The sequence below is a fragment of the Aphelocoma coerulescens genome, chromosome 1 (genome assembly GCF_041296385.1).
Source record: "Aphelocoma coerulescens isolate FSJ_1873_10779 chromosome 1, UR_Acoe_1.0, whole genome shotgun sequence".
In the NCBI taxonomy this organism is placed as follows: domain Eukaryota; kingdom Metazoa; phylum Chordata; class Aves; order Passeriformes; family Corvidae; genus Aphelocoma; species Aphelocoma coerulescens.
This window is the reverse complement of record NC_091013.1, coordinates 115,795,950-115,820,554: the sequence shown is the minus strand read 5'-3', so window position 1 is coordinate 115,820,554 and position 24,605 is coordinate 115,795,950. Positions and strand designations below refer to the sequence as shown.

The 24,605-nt window shown below is 48.7% G+C and overlaps 2 protein-coding genes and 2 non-coding genes across 10 annotated transcripts in view; 1 reads left to right on the top strand and 3 right to left on the bottom strand.

The window, feature by feature from the left end:
- MPZL1 (myelin protein zero like 1) overlaps window positions 1-14,584 on the bottom strand; it is a 40,263-nt gene extending 25,679 nt beyond the window's left edge. The window contains exon 1 of one of the 4 annotated variants that reach the window (XM_069025389.1): window positions 14,466-14,584. In XM_069025389.1, the coding sequence (XP_068881490.1) occupies window positions 14,466-14,574 (109 nt within the window). In that variant the 5' untranslated portion in view covers window positions 14,575-14,584. Of the gene's footprint in view, window positions 1-909; window positions 1,000-6,200; window positions 6,219-8,644; window positions 8,668-14,465 lie in introns of those variants that run through there. The other 3 variants (XM_069025416.1, XM_069025399.1, XM_069025408.1) reach the window with 3 other exon arrangements.
- Window positions 14,585-19,225: 4,641 nt separating this feature from the next.
- Window positions 19,226-19,297, top strand: TRNAP-AGG (transfer RNA proline (anticodon AGG)). The gene has a single exon. It is a non-coding gene; the product is annotated as a tRNA-Pro (tRNA).
- A 393-nt stretch (window positions 19,298-19,690) lies between these two features.
- Window positions 19,691-19,762, bottom strand: TRNAP-CGG (transfer RNA proline (anticodon CGG)). Its single transcript has one exon. It is a non-coding gene; the product is annotated as a tRNA-Pro (tRNA).
- Window positions 19,763-20,729: 967 nt separating this feature from the next.
- RCSD1 (RCSD domain containing 1) overlaps window positions 20,730-24,605 on the bottom strand; it is a 39,279-nt gene continuing 35,403 nt past the window's right edge. For 3 of the 4 annotated variants that reach the window (XM_069025303.1, XM_069025276.1, XM_069025294.1), the window contains one exon: window positions 20,730-24,266. In XM_069025303.1, coding sequence (XP_068881404.1) covers window positions 23,556-24,266 — 711 coding nt within the window. In that variant the 3' untranslated portion in view covers window positions 20,730-23,555. The remainder of the gene's footprint in view (window positions 24,267-24,605) is intronic. The other variant, XM_069025284.1, reaches the window with a different exon arrangement.

Sequence of the window (24,605 nt, the reverse complement as noted above, 5' to 3'; positions counted from 1 at the left end):
TAATTTTCATCTGTCCTATTGCTGGCTCAATTTCATGTTCTTCTTTGCTGATTTTCTCCCCTCTGCCTCTTTCACTGCTTCAAAAATATTCTTCCTGCTTCTGTTGCCTTACAGCATGAGACACAGGCTCCTTAAATCATAACCTGACTGTTTGGTAGAGACACACAACTTTTGTCAGTGTTCACCCTCAGCCCTCTAATCCCATACTTTTACTGATATGGTGGCTGTTCCCACTACCTTGAACTCTTTGGCCTCCTCTGTCCTAATAAAATCCACATGGATCATCTCCAGCTCTAGCTCTTTTCCTCCTCTTTCCACATTTATCAGGATTACATCCACCTTCCAGCTCCTCCATCTATTTAAATATTTCACTTGGAGAAAGTTGAGTTCTGAGTCATATTTCAGTCACACTTCCCCACTGCTCTATTCCTCAAGCTTACCCAGCCTTAGTTGCTCTCAAGAGGAAAAAATTATCACAGGAGACTGTCTGAGAGAGAAGAGTGCTTTGGGAAGGTCTGCAAGGTACATAGGGCAAAAGTAAACATTTGCTCTTCTCACATGCATCCTCCTTGATCCCATCACCCCGTCCAACCGCCTGTAGCCCCAGCATTTCCTTCTGAACATCTCATCTGGCCTTCAGCTGCTTTTATTCTTTTCAGCAGAAAAATGCTTCTATTTTTCTCACCTATTCACAAAATAATTTAGGAAAAACCCCCACCTGTGCCTCTTCAGACATTTCTTTTAAATCCCTAGGGTTGTTTGAGCAGTTTTACTCCAACTACAAGAACTCTCTCTAGCTCCATTTTCAACCACCACACTTCACTGAAAACTCTCCATCCACAGCTTCCTTTTCAGACAATCCTCCTACTCTTGAAATAGGACAAGACACTCATATTCTTACTAACTTACTAATCTTTTCTTATTTTTCCCACCATGGATCTTCGTTCTTCATCAACACTCTCTATTCTCAGGTCTCTCTTTCCTCAGTATCTTGCCTCAGAGATATCATCTGCAAAACAAGTTCAAGCTCCCATCACTGCATGGACTACTGAGATCTGCATCTCTGCTCAGGATCTGTCTCCTTATGTTCAAAGAACAGCCTCAGTCTGACATCTTTGTCAATGCTACATTGTCAGCTCACACTAAACAGGACTAAAGCACAGTTCATTCTTCCCCCAGAGCCCTCCACAACTGCTTTTACCACCACAGACCTGCCACATGTCTCTCCAACTCAACACCTAAGTAGCACCTCTGACTCTGAACTCTTCCCAGGTCAAGGCAGAGTCTTTCAGAGCTTCCAGTCCCCTGTTCAGCTGACACCAGACTAAAACCTCCTTGGCCTTTATTATTGTCATGTCCTTTTTGCTCTGGACAGATGGACAGTAACAGACCAGTAAGTACTGCACTTCCTGGTAACCAAGCTGCTCCAAGGGTGACACCAAGAAGAGGGAGACATCACATATGCCAGATCACTGCTTCCTTCCATGAAGTGACTATTGACAATGGAGTACTCAACACATACTTGCCCAGAGCAAGCATTATTCATTATACAGCATTGCCACCTAATAATCAAATTAATTGACTTGATATTGTTTTAACTTCCTTGCTGTGAATGAACAGGACCTTCCTAACTGTGAAGGTGCAGCTCTCTCCAGGAGCTCACACAGATCTGAAGATGCAGAGCTTCTTGCTTTCCCTGTAAACCACCACCATGTCTGCCAGGGTACACAAAACCAGTGACAAAGCTTTCAGATAATGCAGCCCTGTCCCAGCTCACAACCCCCAGGCACTGTGCCATCCCTGTGACTCTTCAGAATGGCAACCAAATACTGCTCTGAATCACCCCTGTGGAAGAAGCCTTTACAGTTACCAAGCAGCAAAGTATGGAAAGACAAGGTCATTCAGAATGACAGAAAACAAGCATTCATAACCACAAGAGTTTGCATCTAGTTAGTCAACCAAAGTGTGGTTAAACATTAGCTTTCAGTGAGGCTAAGGGCAGCCAAGCTTAATGTTTTCACCACAGTAACATGAAGGACTGCAGCACTGCACTGTTAAGTGGATTTAACTGATTTCTTCAAAATGCAGTACAGCTTGATCAAAACATTCTTAGAGAAGATGCCCAGTTGCTGTCTCCAGCACACTGATGGGAATTCTCCTCACAGGTGTCCTCTCCAGTGTTGGGGTCCCTCCCCTGCCATGTAGCCCTGAGGGAGGCACGGGGTTTCCCTGCCCCTGCTCAGCCTCGTTCCCCATTGGTTGGTTTGTGTTCCCCTGCGCGGGCAAAGCAGCTCGGGCCCCGACTGTAAGAGTCCCTCAGCAGAGCCCGGCCATGCGGCTGGGGAAATAAACATCTCTGAAACATCTAGCAAGAATCCGTCCGTGTATATATTTCTTTTCCACGGGACTCCTGGTTTGATATATGCGTGTTGCAGTATCCCCGCTGTAACATATGGTGGAAGATTGCGAGCAGAACGATCCCCGTGACTGATTTGTGTGAGTAAACCCTGGAAACTTTGGATTCCTCTTCTTGGTTTTGTTTTGCTATTGCATATCTGGACTATGGAAGAATCGTGGGAAATGGGGCTCTCTGAGCCACAGAAAAAAATGTATCTAGAAGTAAAAGGGATCCTTGAACAACAAAACAAAAAAGTATTGGAACCGGGAGATCTTGAACACTTTTTTATCTGGCTTTTCAAAGAGTTCCCCTATATTTCTCGAGACTTACTTTTTGATATCAAACCTCCTGGATATTCTCAGGAGTGTTTCTGGAACGAGATCTGTGATAAGCTAAGGGATGGACTAGCGATAGAAGCTCTCCGTGGATCCTTTATAATCAGTGACGCTCTTCAGGAGCATCTGTATGATCCCATTACCCCTAAAGCAGAAGATCATACTTCTCCCGTGGCCGAGACCGCGTGGCGGCCACCCCAGGAGTGTATGACTGCAGCTGTGCCAGCGGAGGTGCCTGCGCTGGATGCGCCCGGCCCCCTCTGGAGCGCGCGCCTTACTGCGGACCCCATCCCTGTCTCGGGGTCCCCAGCTACGCGGCCGCGAGTGAGGGAGCGATGCCGCAGGCGCCATGGGTGCCGTGGGCCACGAGCAGCCAGGAAGCGGAGGTCAGCGTGGAAGCCCGCTCTGTGCATACGGCTCGGAGAGCCCTATGCAGGGAGAAGCGGCGGTTTCCACAGCGACACGAGAAGCTGTGCAGTGCAGCGCCGAGCCGGAACGGGGCCGCTCTCGAAGCAGCGTGGAGTTTGCGGAGCGGAGCCGTGCAGAGCCCAGACAGGCGCTGGAGCGGGGCCGTGCAGAGAGCGCAGAGCGGCCGCGGCGCGGGGGCCTGACCGAGACGTCGGAGTCGGCGAGGCGGCGGCCACGCGGGACCAGCAGCCACGACAAACACGCAAGCACGTGATAGGAGACGTTCTAGCAACGAAAATCACAGGAACTGTGAAATGGTACAATGTGAAAAACAACTATGGATTTATAACACGAGATGATACAGGGGAAGATTTATTCATCCATAGAACTGCCATTAAAAGGAATAACCCTAAAAATTACCTGCAAAGTGTAGGAGGTGGGGAAGTTGTTCAATTTGATATAGTGCAAGGAAAGAAGGGTTTACAAGCAGCGAATGTTACTGGGCCTGGAGGTATTCCCGTCAAAGGCAGCCGTTATGCACAAAATTATAAACAATATCCATTCCAGCAATTTCCCTACCCACAGCCTAATTTCCCCTTTTACCCTATACCCAATATGAACCCTTTCCTAAGTTTACCCTATCCCCAGTTTATTCCCAATCCGTTTTTTCATCCATGGTTTCCCTCACAAACCCCTGCCTTTGCCAATTGTTTCCCCAAAAATCCCTTTCCGATGCCGATGGGGGGATGAAAAGGGGGAGGAAAGAAATTAAACCCTCTCCTGCCTCAGTTTCCCCACAGGCATGTCCAGAGAGTTCTGTCTCCCTTCTGTCAGCCCTGAGATGTTCCACAGAATTTGTTTGGACATTTAAAGACTCAGGAGGGTGGCTTGTTTTGTTTTGAAACTGTTCTTGTTATGTTTATCCAATTGTCTTCATTCTCCTTTTATTAAAATAAAACGGGTGAGATGTTGGGGTCCCTCCCCCGCGCCATGTAGCCCTGAGGGAGGCACGGGGTTTCCCTGCCCCTGCTCAGCCTCGTTCCCCATTGGTTGGTTTGTGTTCCCCTGCGCGGGCAAAGCAGCTCGGGCCCCGACTGTAAGAGTCCCTCAGCAGAGCCCGGCCATGCGGCTGGGGAAATAAACATCTCTGAAACATCTAGCAAGAATCCGTCCGTATATATTTATTTCTTTTTCACGGGACTCCTGGTTTGATATATGCGTGTTGCAGTATCCCCGCTGCAACACTCCAGGACATCTCTGTCCAGCTCAGCTGAGACTAGCTAAGTCACACATGCTGGCACCTTGACCTGCACAGGAGACACAGCCTCCGTGACCTTACAGCTCAAACCGTGGGTCCTTCCTTCCCCTTGTCCACTGCTATGAGTGCTTCCATTCAGAGCTCGATTAAACACAAAGACATCCACATCATGGTCCAGTCCCCTCCAGAAACAATGTACAAGGCCAGGAGTTGACACAAAGGGTTACAGAGGGTTAGAGACATTCACCCAGGCATGGCACAGTACTTTAACTGACACCAAGCACCCATCCCTGTTTCAGTATGAAGAGACTCTTGTCCCCAGCCACATTATAGTATTGGTCTCATCCAAAACTTTTCAAATCCAAACTGTAGCACCTCCTCCTAAATGCTGTCCCTCAGGCTTGGAAGGATCTGCTCAAATCCTGCAAAATCCTTTCACTTCCTTTGAGCCCTCCAAAGCATTTGGTAACTGCATCTGTACAAATCCAGCAGTGCCTAAGCTGCCAGTGTTTGGAGATCAGTGCCTTTTAAAACTGCAGTCATCTTTTCCTATTTGTACTTGTACCCCCTGGTTGCTTATACTTGCCTCATAGTGATTAAAAAAAAAAAAATATTTTGGGCAAGAATTGTTTTTATTCTGTGTTTTTTACATAGAAATATGGTTGACCATTTGGTTTGGTAGCATATCACAAAGAAATCCTTCTGTGCACCTAAGTTTTACACTAATTAACACATAGCTAATTAAAATTTCTTTGTAGACCACTGTTTCTACTGAGATCATGGATCCAATGAAAATGTTCTGTTAATTAAAGCTATGAAGACACCAAAATAAACTCAATTCCCCTGGATTCAACTCAGCTTGATCACTAGGAGACCTAACAAACCAAGAATGAAAACAGCTAACACTGTAATCACAGGCATCTTATTTCCACCAGCACAAACACAGCCCACTAGAAACTTTCATCAGATTGCTAAATACTGGATGCTTATGGCTGCTACAGTTCCCATCCTACACCAGGAAGAGTGTTACACTCCCCTCCTCTTGAAATGGCTAATCATCAGTTTATTAATTAATACAAGCAATTTGCTTTGCTTATCTTAAACACACCTGGTAATACAGCCATGTATGCAGTTTATAAATGAAGTCTCTTACGGATGAAAGGTCTTGACAAAATGACAGAAAATTCAGTGTATTAATATGTTCACTCTGGTCTCCCTAGCAGCCCAGAAGTTTCATCAGAAAGGAGGATGTGTTTTTTTCTAATGACTAAGGGTCATAAGTCACAAAAACAATATATACTTGAGAATCAGTCCTTTCACTGAGATAATACTCTTACTCAATATCAAGTGGCTTGTGAAACACCTACTGTTGACAGCATTCTCAACTACAGCTGCATGGCATTTAGTTCTTTCTCCCACTAAGCAGATTCCCTGTAAAATAAGCATGAAACAATAGCAACCAGACCCCTACAAAACATCCCAGAAAACCAGAACAGTTATAGTCCCCAACAGCAACTACAGGCATTTATGTCCCCACAGACCATTTCTTCACTGTGCATAAAACACCTGGTGGAGAAACCTTAGCTTTCCTGCCTGAATAGACAGTAGACATGCCAAAATCGTTCCTCTGAAACTCCACGAGATCTGTTAAAGCATCCAGACCATGGATAGAATTTCCACACAAAGAATTCCTTCACATCATTTAGTCTTAACAGAGAAGTAGCACCCATGCCAGCAGTTCCACCTAGGAGCAAACCATGGTGCACTTCATAAGGACACCACACAAATATTAAGAAGCCACCTGTGTCCAGCCGCTCATGGAGACTGTCCCTGCAGCCCCCCTGTCACCACGACCTTGATGTCTGCACTCCATACATTTACACAGGACACAAAGCAACACCAGCTACAGAAGTGATGACTATACAGAGTCACACCAACCAATCTTGACATCTAAGTTTCAAAGCAACAAAAACTAAATTCCATTGCCTCAAAGGAAGACAGAAGAGTTTAATTTCAGTCTCAAATACCAATCCACCGGAACAGCTTTCAGCTGCTGCCACAGCACCTCCCCAGGTTGCCAATCTTGTCAAGTAACTCAGGCTGCTGGAGGAAAGAGAGCTTCCTGTCTCCAGTAACACAGCCGGTCCTGCAGCACCCTACATCTCCAGGAATCAGAAAGCACAGCTGTGACACCCAGCCCATGAACACCTACCACCTCCTGTCACCATGCTGCTGGAAACCTTCATCCCCCAAGCAGAGACAAGCATCTGCTAACGCAACATTCGCTTTCTCCTGGCCTCTTTGCACATTCAGCTAAGCTCTGCCCGACTCAACAACGAGGGAAAAAATAGCATCTTGTCACCCCAAGTGAAAGGAAAGCAGTTTCATTGAGAAGTCTTAAGCAGGCTGTGGCTAAGCTGTCAAAGCAGACAATAACATCCGTGTATCTCAGCCCTGCATACCTCTGTGCACCTACTTTGACAGGACTTAAAAGACTTAGACTTCAGAGTCACCAAACTTTGGTGCCTCCTCCTCCCACACTGCAGTCAGTTTTTGGCGTGTTCTCCTCCATATGACGCAGAGCTGCTCATTGTTCTGCCAAGGAGCAGCAAAAGAACCTATGCTGAGATTTACTTTCAAAGCACAGAAAGAAACCAGAAATTAAGAACAAGCATGAGAAGCACACAAGGATGCCTGAGCTCCCTTGCCAGACAGGCCACAGATTTCTTGTTCAGTCCTGAGGAGATAATTTCCCTGCTGTATCACTCTCTCATCTCATTAAACAGAGATGCTTGTAAAGGTGCTGAGAACCATGAACAAGTAAGCAGTGTAGCTGCATGGCCTCATGCCTCTATTACAGGATCAGGTTTGGGCAGATATTTAGTCTTGAGGCAAGTAACTTCTAGTTGCTTCTAGTACTTTTCCCTGGGGATCACAGAGCAATACTTGCCTGCCTATGCTGCAGGCTGGGACACAAATCAGGAGCTCAGGTACTTTCCAAACCACACATCACATTTTTCTGTTCAACAGCCCTGAAGTGGTTTTCCTCTCATGCCCAAGTAAGTTTACAAGTGTTCAAATCCAAGTAAACAGTTCTTGTTGACAAAGCCAAACCAAAAGAGTGGAGAACTCAGCAGGCAAGTTGTTCAAAGTGCAAAGGGTAACTGGAACAGCTGATGGCAGCTATTCTACATCTAATCTTGCAGTACTAACAGAGTCACTAACAAACACAGCACATTATTTTCTGGGCACAAGGAAAGATTCCAGGAAATGGGAACTAAGATTACAAAAAGGCAGAAAAGACAGAAAAGTCTCCTTGAAATACACCAGGTTTTTCCCACAAATAGTGGCTTAACTAAAGAACTGAGAGAAGCTGGGTAGATATGCTCAACACATGGCAGAGAGAATAAAAAAAGCATCCCACCACCACAAGCATTTCCTAAAATTGCTATAGCAATCTACTAAAACCGTCACAACTACTAAGGAGATGAGAGTATTAAGGATCAGAAGTTGTAGACAAAAACCACAACCAAACAACAGCAAAGCCCAATCCCCATGGAGTGGACAGTAGAGACTGACATATTGCTGGCTGGAACAAAAGCTCCCCTCCACACTTTTTTACTTTTTTTGGGTTACTAATACTATCTCAAGTGAAACTATGTTAAAAATACCAGTCATGTTGCCAACTGTTGATGGCATGCAGCATCTTTTTGACAGAATCTATCATTAGCAGCATGGGAACTACCAATTTCCAAAACAAACTAGGCAGTAGAATTTAGGATGTGCATACATTGATTTCATGAGGAGCTACAGTGCAAAGCCTACATCTCAGACATAAGAAGCTGCCCTTTTTCTGACCCTTTTACAATAATCAATCCACAAAGCTGCAACCAACTCAGTGACAACATAGCTACACACACCAAGAAACATCTGCAAAAGCTGCACTTTGAACCATCCAAGGTATTAGTAGCATTCCATGAACAGTCACTCCCACCTGTCAGCATTCCTGAACCAGAATCGTGTCCATCTCTTGCCAAGTATTGGTATTTCCACCAACCTGAAAGGTGAGCACAGGATTTTTTCCTGGGTACAGAGAGACTTGATTAAAACCTATTCAATAAATCCCACTACCTAACTGAGCAAGAAGATAAGAGATAGATGAAATTAAGTCATCCAAGTGATTACCCTCCTCAGCTAACAGGGTATTCATGCAGCCAGTCTGTTCTGGTGTGACTAGAGACTTACTTCAGCAGTTCAAGCAAATCCAAAGCCCTTGGAGGACCATATTCCTTAGTGATCCATGGACTGCTGAATGCCTGCAGCCAGCTCTGGCACCAAGCTTGCAGCAATCTCACACTTACTTGCTAACTGAATTGCTGAGCAAACTCACAACCGGCTATAACCTGCAGCAGCACAACCACAAAACCAAAAGGAAAAGCCCATGCTAAATATTTCAAAGCATTGTTTCACAGGAATTTGTCAGTGGTGGTGCCAATTTAAATAGCTCACATGCACACTCAGAATGAGACGAATCTCATCAGGAACTAATCTGTGTTCAAAACAGCCCTTTCACCATTGTTTTCTTTTAAACCAGACCAACACCCTAGCCCAGTCCACTGTATACTGTTTTGTACAACTGAGGAGGGTTAGAAGGGACCAAGCAGGACCTGATTCAGCTGGTTCTTCCCAGGAATGCTTCTCTTTTGCAAAGTATTTATGACCTCCCTGGTAGCACACTCTACATCACTTTCCCAGTTTACACATGTGGTCATTTGCACAGCCATCCTTGGACTGGAGCAGCGCCTTCATCCACACCTGACTTTGTCAAGCAGCAGGGTAAGAAGCATCTCAGTGCAGCCATCATCTCAACACCTTCCACAGTGAAAGCATCAAGATCCTGCAAGACCTTGATCTGAAAACATCAAGACATAGTAACCAGATTTCAGAACTCCTCCTGCACATACAGCTTTATGGAATTTATTACCAAGAGGGAGCCCTGTTCATCCCCTTTCACTTGCACGTTACAAAAACAAGTTACTGAATAACAGGTGGCTCGCAGCCAACTCTAAACGCCTCCAGCACTGGCCACTTCACCCACCTGGAGATGACCTGCCCTGATTTACCTCCATCTCATGAAGTGAAAGTGCCAACAGCCACCACTGACAACTGCTACACTGCCCAGAGCTTAACCTTCCTTTAGGGATCAGAATCTCAGTCTGACTGGAAACACTGAAGGTAGGGTATAACCAATGTTTCAGGGCAAGTTCCCTTCGTGCCCCTTAACACCATGTGTGTAAAGCATCAGTAAATGCACCACAAAGCATCTTTTTCTGCAGGGTTGAAGGAAAGAGAGTTCATAACAACCACAGCCTTCCTGTTTTCCTAATGCACTTAAGGCCAAAACCTAGCAGCAGCACCGAGTGGAAAGCTCAGATACATAAAATATAAATATACATAAAAATACATAAAAAGCTCAACAGATACATAAAAATGCAGAAGCTGAAAGGCACAGCAGCCAAAGGGAACAATATACAAGGACTGTGGGCTAACCCCAGCAGGCAGCTCAGCCCTGCACAGCCCCTCGCTCACTCCCCCCACTTCGACCAGGGACAGAGCTGGAAGTGTAAAAGGGAGAAAACTCGAGGGTTGAGATAAAGACAGTTTAATAGGGAAAGCACAAGCCATGACCCACTGCTTCCATCAGCAGGCAGGTGTTCACCATCTCCAGGAAAGCAGGGCTCTGTCAGGTGCAACAGTGACTTGGAAGACAAATGCTGTAATTCCAAACAGCCCCCTTCCTCCTTCTTTTCCCAGCTTTTATTGCTGACCACGACTTCTGTGGTGCCCTCCCAACCCCTCGTGCACTCCCAGTCCACCTGCTGTCAGGGAGGGGTGACAAACAAAAAAGGCCCTGGGGGGTGTAACCAATGCAAAACATGGTGATCAAGGCTCTTTTCACCACAAGTCCAAAACTTAGCACAAGTTCCAAGCTACAAGGAAAATTAACTCAGTCTCAGCCAAAATGAGTACCAATACAAATCTGATATAAACATTTTCAATTTAAAAAAAAAAAAAGGCTTATTCAGGACAAGTAACAGAATGGCCCTTTGAAGATAAAACAGATTGGGAGGAAAAACTGTATTTCAACCTGCTCAGCAAAAAATACTGATGTTAACCCTGGTTTAAGGAGGATTGCCACATCTGTGCTATGGGTACTGCTTACTGCTAAACCCTAATCTGAGCAAACACTTGCTTTTCCACATGACTGCTCTTGGAGATAACACTGAATCACTGCAGTTAAAAGTTCCCCAAGTCTCTTTGCTAGCAGCAAAGCCAGTTCAGATCTCCTTGTCCTGTCCTGGCACAGCGCTCTCTTACACAAGACGTTCACATCCTCTCCATTGTGCTAATCACTTCTTGTGGGGTTCCACTAACCCAGACCAGCAAAGTAATAACGACAAACAAACCACACACAACAAAAAAAAAAGGATATATGCCATAAGGATGTAAATGTTGTCACACCCAGAGCTTCCAGCTTTCTGATGTATTCCTAGGATATCCTGAGTTAGCATTCAGTAGTTCAAAAAAATGTATTTTCTTGCATACAAGGCTGTTTATTTTGTTGATTACATGCAGGTGGTGGAAAGAGCAATGTATGCCACACACGATCAAACCACATCATATCACACTTGGAGAACTCCCACTATGGCTGCTAATAATAAGCTTTGGATAGATGACCTGAAGATGATCCATCTATATGGCACTTCTCCAGAAAAAAAAAGTCTTTAGAAATCACTCAGACCAAAATCTTTCAAAACAAACAGTACAAGACATCTGCCTTATAATACTAGGTTTCGTTTTTTGGTCTTCCATCTCAACTCTGTATCCATCGCAACAGGACATCCACCACCAGTCAGGACAAGGTGGGTCCACAGAGAGGCAGTGGAATTGCTGTTTAATACAATCAATTTTAATTCAGATAACAAGTAACACAGCCATGCATGTTATTACTCACACAGAGGCTGAGACTGTTGGATGGCTGGGGCCAAGAAGTATCTGGACATTTTACCTCATTTTATCACCAAAACATTAAGGTACAGACTTTTCAACATATTCAAGAACTTCTTGCTGCTGCTGCGAGGTGAGCTGAGAGGAGTTTATGCAGCTTTTCCCTTTGCAGAACCCACTGAGCATTGCAGGCAAGGAAGTTTTCCTACCTGCAGTATCAGTGGGCTGAGCTTAAAAGGACTAACAGCTTCTGACGGGGTGAATACAGGAATTCTGACTAAACCTGGCACGAGCACGAAGTGAGCATTGCAACCCTGACTTACACTGTTATTTTCAAGAAACATTTCAAGCAGCAACTGAAACGGGCTGGTGAGCTCCAAGCAGTAATAGGCACTTGAGCTATTTAACATCTCAATACTCTGCTTGTTACTGACCCATGTGCATCGTGCCCACAGTGCACTTGTACGAGTGTGTATCAAAGGGGTAGTAGAAGAAAATAAATTTTAAAAAAGATCAGGCTTTGTTGGTATCAAAAAGAATAATAGGAAAATATCTAGACATTTTTTGAGACTTTCAGGAGTAATCAGGCACTACCCTCACGTCAAAGACAGGCAGGATACCACTTTAAGTCATACTTACATGGCTTACAAATGCACAATTGCAAAATAATCCATTTTCTTTATACTCTTGGCTGGTTGTTCCAGGCTCACTCATGCACAGAAGAGATTATACCTAGATTAACTACGTATGCTACAAAATGTCCACAAAATCACAGACAGCACATTTGACAATGATCCTCCATTCTTACAAGTAAATGAAGCAACTGGGCTTTCAGATGACTGAGCATAAAGAAGCAAGATGAACTCCTAACCCACACACGCAGGAGCACACAAGAAAATAAGCCTAGAATTGTGTTATCTGTGCTTAGCTGTGAAGCAACCGGGCTTGGCAGAGCAGGTTGTGGTGTTTAATGGGGCCTGCACAGCACAGCACCCTAAGCAATATTCCTGTCTCACTGCAGGTTATTGGCCACAGGAACAGACCTGCCAAGGAGCATATGAAGAGGCAGAAGAGCAGGCATGAGGCACAGCAGCCACGTGTGCAGCACATCACCCAGCTACACGCCACATCTGAGCGAGGGAGCAGCTACAGCCCTCTGCAAACACCACGCCTGCCCTTGCCAAAAAAGGCAGGTTTTGATTTCTGAACCTCTCACGAGATGAAAATCCAGCATAAGGAAAGGGAATGGGAAAAGGGTCCTTGAAAAAACATCAGGAGCCAGAATGACACAGGCAAGAAGAAATGCACAGGACTCCTTAGCACCCCAAACTCTGGGGAAGGTCATCTTTTCCTTCCCATCACCAAACTCCTTTGAGTTGAAGAGGTGAAGAGGTAAAGAGCCTGCACTCTCATCACTTACTCCCATGCAGAGATGTAAACCTTGCTTTTCACAGCAGACAGGAGGATTAAGGATATGCAAGGAGAGAAGAAGCCAACACAGGAAGAAATTCAGGCCTTCTACAATAATCTACTACTCCCATCTACCCATAGCATTACTGCAGCTATGACCTTTTGTTGCAGTCAGGGGAAATATGATTCCTTCTTCTCTTGTCTCCATATGTATTTCCAAAGAGCTCAGTTTTACTGTAATCTATGGATATTTCACATCTACCTACTTAATTCTACTGTCTCTGAAGATATACAGCAAGCCTTAGCAATCTCTACTTCTTTATTGCAAAATGCAGTCATCTTAAATGCAAACAATGCCCTTTGGAAATAGATTCAGGAAAAGGAATAATAATGGGAATTAGACATTAGGAGGAAGTTCTTCACTGTGAGTGTAGGGAAGCACTGGAACAGGCTGACCAGGGAACCCGTGGATGCTCCATTCCTGGACGTGTTCAAGGTCAGGCTGGATGGGGCTCTGAGCAATCTGGTCTAACGGAACACGTCCCTGTCCATGGCAGTGGGATTGGAATAAGATCATCTTTAATGTTTGTTCCAACCCAAACCATTTTAAAATTCTGTGAAATACGTTTTAAGTTCCTTACCACTCAGCAGTGTCTTAATAAACTTCTTCCCAGACAGACTTACAATTTTACAGTTTTCCAGACATATGAACTGAGGAGGCTTCTTTAATGTCTCCTACTGAAGTATTTCACAAAGTTTTAGCCACTAAGCACGTGCTGCCAACCCAAAATATCCATCACGGGATGTTCTGGGTATATATGTACTGGATAGTCACTCACTGTCCATGCCCAGCATCTACACACACGGAGCTGGCATGTGTGTAACTTTTCGTGTCCAACTGATGTGTGGAACCCTCTGCCCTCTGAGAACATGAGCCACAGCAGATTTAAGCATCTCTTGCTATTCCTACCGCTCCACAGCCTTGTATTCCTCACTGGAAATATTCCAGAACCATCTGGACGCAATCCTGTGCCATGTGCTCTGAGATGACCCTGCCCGAGGAGGGAGGTTGGACCAGATGACCCCACTGTGGTCCCTTCCAACCCGACCTGTTCTGTGATTCCGCACTTGCTCTCCACCTATACGAGTCATAACCGCATCATCTGACTGACATAATTCCCCTTCCACCCAAATACTTCGCCACTGACCGAATCACGTCATTTACCACAACCCCAGCGTCCCCACTCATCGGTCACCCCGTGGCTCTCTCAACAAAGGCCACCGGCGTCCCCGGAGTGAAGAACCCATGGTGGTGCTGGGTCCCAGGCTGGGCTCGATGATCTCAGGGATCTTTTCCAAGCTAATGGATTCTATGGAACCAGCGCAGACAGGGGGCCGCCGCGCATCACTGCCCTGGCACCGCGGCACCCCTTCCCTGCCCATGCCGGCTCCCGGAGGCTTTGTCCCCGGCACACCGACCCTTCCCCCGCTGAGGACGGGGTTCCTCGGCCGCCGCCAGCCCGGCTCCGAACCGGGTGGGCAGCGAACGGCACAGCCGTGCCCTTCTTGCGGATCCGCCCTCCGCCCCGGGAGCGGCGTTAAAGAGCCGAACCGGCGGCCGGCCCTCCCTCGGTCCCTCATCACTCACCGGCGCTGAGGGCGGCGGCGATCAGCAGCCACGCCGCGCAGGGCCGCCCCGCGCTGCCTCCGCCCGCCGCCATCTTCCAGCCGCCGCCACCTCCCCGCGGCGCCCTCATTGTCCGCCCCCGGCCCCCGCGGGCCCGCCCCCGCCCCCTGCCCCGCCCGCCCATTGGCTGCCGCCGCCGTCAGTCACACACACCCCCCGCGCGCCGCTCGCCCCGCCCGCGCCCTGCCCCGCCGCTCCACGGGGATTGGGTAGAGGAGCCATCAGTCAAGGCCAAATAACCTATGGGAGCAGGGAACGCGCTGTTCCGGCCCCCAGCCGGGCGCGTGGCTGGCGCCCCCCCGCGGCCGGCGGGCGGTGCAGCGGGGGGCGCGGACGGTGCGGGGGCCGCTCCCGGCCGGTGCATCCCGGGCGTCACATAAACGCTGAATCACGGAATCACCCACTCAGTGAGGCTGGAAAAGACCTCTGAGATCATCGAGCCCAACCTGTGACCCAACACCACCATATCAGCTAGAGCACGGCACTGACTGCCACGTCTAGTCTTTCCTGAAACACCTCTCCAGCACCTCCCTGGGTAGCCCATCCCAAGGTTTCATCAACCTTTCTGTGAAAAAATTCCTTCTGATGTCCAGCCTGAACCTCCCCTGGTGCAGCTTGAGGCCGTGTCCCCTTGTCCTGTCAGTGGTTCCCTGGGAGATGAAGCCGAACCCCACCTGGCTCCTTTCAGGGAGCTGTAAAGAGCGATGAGGTCCCCCCGGAGCCTCCTGTTCTCCAGGCTGAGCCCCCCCAGCTCCCCCAGCCGCTCCTCACAGGGCTGCCTCGGGCTCTGGCGCTGTCCGCAGTTACCCTGCAGTGCGGGACGCTTACCCAAATGCCTTCGGAGGCACGGTACCGATGGGCCCAGCTGGCACTGAGCCCATCTGCAAATAAACTGGCAGTCACTCCAGGGGAGTTGTGCTTCCCGTAGTCAGGAACACCACAGGAGCTGTGGGGTGGCTGTAGCCCACAGGGACCACAGAGGTTTGATGACTGTGATGTGGTGTGGTGTGGTCTCCCAAGCACTCTCAGCTATGGAAGCCTCCTGCCGTGCATCACTCGGCCCAGTTTCCAACAGGGAAGTCACAGCGGGAGCAGATCCCAGTGCTCACTTAGTGCCCCACCCCTCTGCCAGCCTTGAGTTCCCCCAGGCGATCCTTATGGTGCCGGTTTGTCCCAAGGGAAGCGGGAGAGCGCTGCTGTGAGCTCTGAGCACAGACAGTGGTGGTTCCTCCTGCCTCCACAGAAGTCCTGCCCGTTGTTCCCTGTTAGCTCAGAGAGCCTGTTTCGGCCTGCATTGCCTGTAAGCACAGGCTCCTTCCGAACCTCTCCTGCTGCACCAATCACGCAACCATCTTTGCCTTTCGCCTGAAAATACCTGCTTGGAATTTCCCTCGGCTTGCTGACTGGACTCCCAGCTGTTACACACCACCTGAGACCAAGCTTTCATCCTTCCCTCTTCCTCCTTGCTTCTGAGAACCTCTTTGTTGTGCCGTGTTTTCCTAACCATGCATTTTAAAGAAGCTGCACAAGCTGAGTCATACCTCAAGGCTATTGCTCACCGCATCCCTGAGCCTCCAGAGGCCTGCGGGGTGCTCTGCTCCTGCCCAGTGCTCCATGGATGCTGGTCCTCTCCCAGATGCCTGTGCCACCAGTTTCTCTGCCACTCTCTGGCCACCTCATCACATCTGCAGGTGAAAGAGGCCACAGGAAAGGCCCACTCCCATGTGCCATGCTGAGGAGGGCCGTGACAAAGCAAGCTCCTGCAAAAACATAGGCAGATTATTTTTTTTTTCCAGCTGTGATGCCAGACAGCACCTTACAGCTCTCATGGGATTTAAAATGTAACAGCTTATGCATCCATTATTTATACCCTAGGGGGAAGCTCTGGAGCATGTTCCTCATCTAATTGTTGTATGTGTTTTTTAGAAACCCAGGCTACCAGAAATCCAGGGCACCACTTGGGAATAAATGCCAACAACACAGGCAACTCTTTCTATTACAGGGAAATATCACCTTGTTTGGTTGGCACCTCATTTGACTTGCCTTGGGGGTGGGTCTTTAGCCAACTCATCAATATCCCTGCTTTCCAAATGGAGCAGAAACTGATAGGCAGGGATAAGCTTTTCATTCCAAGCCCTTTTTGCCGCAATACTTCCTCAGAGCTCTTCTTTCCCATGGAAACTCTGCCCACCCTCACAGCTCTCCCAGGTGGCTGGAAGTGCTCTTACCAGCATGGAAACACCTCAGTACCCAGAGCTCACTGTTTATCTCCAGGTCCTGCAGTACTGCACAGCTCAAAAACATTCACTCCTCTGAACAGGCCAAGCTTTACCCTTCTAAGAATTTTTGCAAGGTAATAATCCTAGAGGGTTTTTTTTTTTAATATTGCATTTTTCTTGTTCTCAAATTGACTGTCCTTCACAGAGCTCCCATGTTCCCTTTTTGTGTACTAATAAACCTGGTCTGGCCACATGTACCCCTTACTCACACTTTCCCTCCCCCGACAGAGCTGAGATCACATTGCCACAGGAACAGCCCTGACTGCCCTGTTTGTTGTGTAGTAATACAGATGTTCCCTACAGAGAACATCTGGTGGAGTATCTGGTCTACTTACGGCAGAACATTCTTTATCCAGATAGATATTACCAAATTATTCTCTTCTGCTACTTCCAGAAAGGAAGTAGGGTGCTGGGACAACTCGATTTGTCCTGAGGAACATATATTGCATCTTCTTCCTTCTAGCTGTGTAACTCCACTCTGTCTAGTGACAACACTGGTATTTACCAAATTTCTTAGAAATTCAGCTCACTGAGCTGGCGGCAAACTGATTTTTTTCAGTCTGCGTATGAAGAGCTGGGAGTTGTTACTTCTCTTCGGGCTAAATCCATTCCCCCTGAGGCAAGCAGCAGTGACAGGGCAGGACTGCTCAGGCCACAGCAGCCTCAAGTTGCTCAACTCGTTTCTGAGCTTTCTCACACACAGTAACATCAGCATTCAGTCTCACAACAGAAGGAAAAACACTTTTCTTCTTTTTTTTTTTTTGCTTCTGCTTATCACAAAAGGAATAGCTAAACCTGTGTGTATCACTGGGGAAGATGTTAAACATATTTTTTCATGGCTGTTGTTTATGTTAGAAATTCAGACCTTTGTTTTCCTGCTGTTTTGGAGAGGTCTCTAGTAGCTTACCACAGAGAGCAAGCAGGATTTTGATGTTATTAAAAAGGGGTAATAACTTCTAGGTAGAGAAGCAAATATATTCAGACTGATTTTACATTTTTAATGGTTTTGATTGTTTTCTCTTTAGCCTGCATCTCTGTACATCCTAGAGGAATTGTACAGTATACACTGTTTAGTGTGCAAAGATATGCACTCCTGAAAAAAATCCCACCCAAAACACTAATTTTGAATTAGTAATAGAAGAAAATGAGAGAGAAAGAAAAAAAAACCCAGGCTCTATTTGTACAAGAAAGCATTGGGTGTCTACTACAACGTTATTTTTTCTTCTGCAAGTTGGGAGAAACTGTGACTAGCAGATAATGCCAATTCATGTTTACTTGGTTAACTAGAAATGTGATTTTTTTTTCAAAACTCAAGAGCTGGCAGCAGCACAGTAATTGCATGTGGACCTTGAAGAGTTTGGGAACTATTTGTCACAGAGTCACAGAGTTGTTGGGGCTGGAAGGGACCTCTGGAGATCATCCAGCCCAACCCCTCTGCCAAGGCAGGGTCACCTCAAGCAGATTACACAGAGAAATGTCCAGGTGGGGTTTAAATGTCTCCAGGACAGGAGAATCCATGCCCTCCCTGGGCAGCTGTTCCAGTGGTCTGGCCCCTTAGCACAAAGAAGTTCTTCCTCATGTTGAGTGGAACTTCTTATGATTTAGTTTCTGGCCATTGCTCCTTGTCCTGTCACTGGGCACCACTGAAAACAGCCTGGCACCATTCTCCTTTGAGATATCTATATATATTGATGAGATCCCCTCTCAGTCTTGTCTTCCATAACTCAGCTTTTCCATAATTTTATTAAGAAGAATGTCTTGGGTCACCCACTATGCAAGGGTAAGTGTTCTGAGGAAAACTTAGGATGGAAAAGGACAGGAATGATGAGCAGTGCTGAATGGATGCTAAGGAACAATTTCAGTCACGAGTCTTCCTGATAACCTTGATACATAAGAAAGCACATAAAATGGAAGCAATTTGCCTTCCCGTCTCTCCCTCCTATCTCTCCAACTTCTTGGAATATACTGGAATATAGGCAAAATTAGTGTAGTGGCTGTTGCTGTATGGAGGCACAAGCCAAGGTAGCACTGACCTCTACCCTGACCTGCATCAGCGTTCAAAGACTCTCTATTTAAGCAGGTCTGCGTAAAATCGTCATCTCCAAGTTAGGAAAGTAACGTTGCCACTACTTGGCTGCGGTACAGCTTGAAATTATGGAGATGAACCACGAATTTCCCCTCATCGCGCTGGGGTTTGTGGTCTGGCTGTCGCGGTCGATAGCTCGCCACGTACGAGCAGCTTTTGCACCCACGGGACGACAGGGCTGCCGCGGTGCCCGGCAGGAACCCGGGGAGCGCCGGCAGCCACAGGAACAGCGCGTGCGCCCGCTCAGGAACAGGGAACACCGCGGGAATGGGGTCCGGCCGGAGCGGTCCCACGCAGCGGCTGCGCGGCGCCAACGAAGCGCTCCTGGGCAGGGGAGAGGAAAAGCTCCTCGCGGCGGCTCGTTGGTCTAGGGGTATGATTCTCGCTTAGGGTGCGAGAGGTCCCGGGTTCAAATCCCGGACGAGCCCAAGCTTTTTTTTTTTTTTTTTCCTTGAATTTTCTTCCTTTTCCGCAGCAGCGAAGCGAAGGGACACGCGCGGGACTGACAACGAGACCCACTTGTTCCTTTTTAGCGCAAGAAAAAGCGTTAATAACTCACCAGGGAGCGGCCGCTCCTCCTCGTCTCGCGTGGGGACTCCCATTTTTCCCCGGCACACTCCCACCTTCGCCCTCACCGAGACGGCGCTGCGGGGCCGCTCCTCTCCGTTCCGAGCGGCTCTACCTCGGCACCCCGCGGCCGTGCCGCCCCAGCCCCGCTCCGGCGCCATCCCCGCCCCCGCTGCGGGTGAGCCTGAGGCGCAAAACCGCAGGAGGGCCCCGCGGCGGCAAAATAGGAGGCGCTACCGCACCCCCTCCTCCGCGGGCTCGTCCGGGATTTGAACCCGGGACCTCTCGCACCCGAAGCGAGAATCATACCCCTAGACCAACGAGCCGCTCTGTTGGTGCTCTCCCAGCTCGGCACTTCACTGCCGTCCCGCCTCCTCCCGGCCTGGCCGCCGCGCCACGGCCTGTGCGGGTCTGCTGCCTGTGTGGGTCTGTCCTTCCCGGCCAGCACCGCACTGCCAGCGGCTTTGCCCAGCGCTCCGGAGCACATCGCTGCTCTCCCGAACTGCGGGGCTTGCGGCCATTTCTCCCTGCTCGCCCCCTCCCTCCCTTCCCAGGGGATTAATCCCTGGCATCGCCCTTCCCCCGACCCTACGGCTCTGCACGTTAGCAGTCATTCCGCGCCCCCGCGGGGGGAGCAGCGGCCCCCGCGGCGCTCCGCTCCTTTCCCCCGCGCTCCCGCGCTCATCCGAGGGGCGCAGGAATAACCCAGCCTTCCCATTCCAACTCCCATTCCCACTCCCACTCCGCGCCCGCCGTGGCGCTGGAAGCCGGGCGAGCTCGCTCCCAGGGGATGGGGAAGCGGGGGAATAGGACACCCCCCCCACCCCCCCGCGGCTTTGGTTCGTCCCGGGCCGCGCCGTGCGGTGCGCCCCCTGGCGGTGCCGGGGGGTGCCGCACCACTGCCCTCGGTCCCCGCGCATCCCGGGTGTGCGCGGCCGCTCCCGGGGCTGATCCACGGGCAGGACAAGCACCCACGGGAGCCACAGGCATCGCCTTTGGGGTTCTGAGCCCACAGCACTCTCCTGGTTCAAATCCCGCTTGTCTCTGATGTGCTCTGTCCTGCTAATGCTTCCTGTCATCCTCATGTTTCCACGCCTCTGCATCGCAGACTTTCAGAAAGTCCTATTCCTCCCTATTCCTCAGTAGCTGCTCTCTCAAATTAAAATGTTGAAGTCCTAATGCCAGTGGAAATCTCACCCCTGTTCTGTCTGCTGCTACCAGCTGCCCATGCTTCCTCAGCTTCTTCATCTTTCTAGGAGGAAACAAAACACACACATTTTTGTTTTGCTTTGTTTTTATTCCACCATTTATTTATTCTGTCTCTCCCTCGGATTTCCATTCCCGTGCTCGGGACACACATACACATTCTCTAAACAGGCACACATATTATCTGTATGTACAGTAAGGCACAACCACTCACATCCAGATGGGACAGTCTGCTGAGAGAAGAAACAGGGGACAGCCAGTGATTCCAGCCTGCCCTGGAATACAAGCTATAGCAAGCAGATTAAAATGGATTCAAAAACAACAGTGCTCCACAGCATGGCTCAAAAGGGTGTGGAGGTCTTGTTTACCAACAAGCCCATGATATGCAGGAGGGCAAGCGCTGCTGGCTCTCAGCAAGTGCGGCCTCGGTGCTTTCACGTGGGAAAAACAAAGGCAGGGCACAGAGCCTCTTCTTCCCGTGAGATTTTAGAGCTAGTGAACAGAAAGGGGATATCAGACAGAAAGGTTTGGAACACTGCTTTGTTGCAGAGCCTGCCAGAGGACAGATGTGTGAGCTGTGTGGTGTGAAATGCTTGTGCCTCTACAGAGAGGTAGGGACAAGCCAAGCCTCTGACCCTGCTCAGCTTCACGTTTGCTAGAAGGAGCTTTGGGAGGGATGAGGACGAGCAGAATGTTCTGCCCTGGTCCCTGCAGCCGTGTCTATGCTGCTGGGTACCAGGTGGCTGGCAGCAGCTTTAAGCACTGACCCCTGACCATTCACAATGCCTAACATCTGGCTGATGCCTCAGCTTTTGACAAGTCTGGCTCACTGGAGCCCAGTGAGCCCAGACTTGTCCACATGTCCACGTCACACTGTGGACATTTTGTTCAGCGTAGCCAACACAGCTTCAGGTACTGCTGTCAGGAAACTGGTCAAGTGAGGGTCTGACATCCACCTTCCCCCAAGTACTCTCCAGACTGAAATCATAGTCACTGCTAACCCGTGACTTTTAGTAGCCCAAGAGTAAATGCCAATCTAGTACAGTGCATAAGTACTTAGGAGGGACTGGCTGCCTGAGCTTTGCCAATTCAGCCAGGCAATGCCACTGGAAACTCAGCCAGCTAAGACTACTTCTTTGACCTGCACAAAATTCATCGGCTGTTTCCAGGAAGCTGGGATGCTTTCTGTCATGAGTGGCTCTTGGTGGCCACTCATGACAGTAAAAGTTTCAAAAAAGATTGGATAAGATCTGGAAGTGAGAAAGACTGGACAAGCAGCCCTTCTAAATCTGGACTGGAGCCAAGAACCAGATAAGAGAACTTGCCCTGTTGACCTACTCAGCACATCTTTTCTTTGCCTACAGTCTGCTGGCTGTCACTTTTCACCACACTTAAAAGCACCCCAAAGCTGAAGCACACAGGACCCACCAGCCTACCACAGGTGGCTGTTTCACAGATCAGCCCCACTCCAAAGGGATTTTGTATTTTTATGATCCACGTTCTAGGAGTTTTCCCGTGTTCAGGGTTCACATTGTCTGCCAAACAGCACATATGGAGAAAACATACTGTTTCCTATCATTAAAACATTATTTACTGAAGTTTTAAGGCCCAAAGTACTTTAAAAGAAGCAACCAAAAAGGCACCATACGTGTATGTATGTACGTAACTGATGAACTTCATCTAAGACCAATGCAGGGGAGAAGAAAAAGACATTTTGGAGCAGGACGAAGAAGCAGAAGGACCGTGAGTGGTGGTGGCTGCTGGCTCCAGGACAGTGGGTGTCAGGTCTCTCAGTCCCCAAATATCACCAAGGAACGCCAGCCAACACCTGAGTTTTGAACTCCGAAGAGATTGCAAACAGTGTCTTGTTCCAGCTGTCCCAAAATATGATGGTGCAAAGCAGAGAGGCAGCAAGTGGCCACTCAGCTCTGTGATGAAGTCTGGACCTCAGGGGATTTCTGCATTCTGCTCCTCTCCTGCCACTGAAGGTTTTCCAGTAGCTTCCACACTGATTGGGTTAGATGGCTCCTATCCACATCTTAAGTCTCCTCTGCCCTGATTGGATGTGTCCTTCTGAGAGGGGAAAATACGTAAGGAAATAATGAAAAATAATCACGGGTCTAAGCAAAGGCAGTGCTGGGAAGTCCTGGGGGTACTTTGCTGGTTTCTGTGCTAGGAGGCAAAGGTGAGCTGCAGCCTCAGCACCAGAATCCTTCCTTCAGCTGCTCCTTGCCAAACCAAGGAAGCATTTGAAGAGGAGGTGGTTGAGGTGGGATGAGACACATCCTCAGGCATCTGTGGTTCTGTTATCACTGGTTACAGAACACACAAGAAGGTGCATGAACAAGTCCTGCTTTAGCCAGCAGAAATCCTTTTATTTCAAGTGGCAAAGGCCCCTGTGCTTGCACACTTCCAGAACTGGCCATGAAACTGGTGTGCCCCGGGTTTGCTGGCAAAGCTAACAAGCTGAACACATAGGGAATATATATGTACACATGTATACATACAACAACGTGTGCACACATATAAATATGTATATATAAGGAATCATACTGATACAGTGTATACATGGTTACTGCTGGGGAAATGTGCTTTTTACTGCAAGTACTTTCAAACTGCTTTCAAAACAGCAATGCAGGAGGGTGCCTGGTAAGCAGAGCCTCTCCATTATAGTGAATCCAGAATCAGCTTTGCTTCTTTTCCATCCTCTCTGTAACACCACCCAGGAGGGCTGGTCGTTTTGAGTACCCTGCCTCACAGCCTCTGCAGGCCTGAGATCTGAGGCTTTTGACATGGGGGGAGCAGCAAAATTGTTGTTGTGTTCTGTCACAGTTGCCATTTCTGTTAACAGCAAAAACCTCAGGTGTCTTAGGAGCCATCATCACGCTGGCCCATCTTACCTGTGTGTCACAGCTACGCTGTGCCCTGGTCCTGCGTGGCTGACACTGAAGGCTCACTGGCAGTCTCTAACCCCACTGCGTCCTGCAGCGGTTCAGGTGCCAGTGCTGTTTCTTCAGTGTCTGGTGTTCTCTGTGTGTCTGTGCTCTCACTGCTCTCCTTTGTTTCAGCTTCAGCTTCCTCCTTCTCCTTGTCCCCCTTTCCTTGTTCACAGGCAGTGCTTTGCTGCTCTTCTCCCTGGGAACCCTCACACAACTCATTGTTTCCAGAGAGAGGCTGAGGAGAGTTCTCCTCTCCTGGGGCATCATGACACACTTCTTCTTTCTCTGAATTCCCTGTGTTATTCTTGCAAGGAGTAATTTCCTCTGCCTGCTTTTCCCTTTTTTCCCCATCTTCTGATCTACTGGATCCTCTCCTTGATGGGGGCTTCTCATCAGACTCTGCCTGTTTCTTCTGCTCTTTGCTCCCTTTTTCTTCATCCTCTGATCTGCTGGATCCTCTCCTTGATGCTGGCTTCTCATCAGACCCTGCCTGTTTCTTTTGGTCTTTGCTCCCTGTTTCTGCATCCTCTGTCTTGCCACTGGGCCCAAAGACCTCATCTTCCCTGGCACCATTTTCAGGAGAAGACAAGCTGACCACTAAATCTTCCCCGTCCCCGTACTCGGACAGAGATCTTCGGAACCTCCGGGAGGGAGGCCTGCGCTTTATCGATCCTCGTGTCCGCACCTGGGAGGCAGGAAAGGCAGACAATGAAGCAGTCAAGAGAGGGTACTGGAAAGCAGGAAAGCACAACAGAGGAAAATAGCATTGCATGTCCCAGCTTCTACTCTGGGCAGTTTGGTGGTTGAGGAAGGAGGCTGTACTCCAGCTGGTGATGGTGAATGCAGGTTACAGCTCCCCGCTTAAGTGCCAAACACGCTGGTGACACCTGACAAACTGCCATGTTCTGTGTGACTCCCTAAACTGAGTCTCAGTCACCTCAGACATTCACTGGCATGTGGCACCACCTGCTCACAGCACTCCCTGGCACCAGCCACCCTGGTACCGCTGAGCTGAGGTGACTGG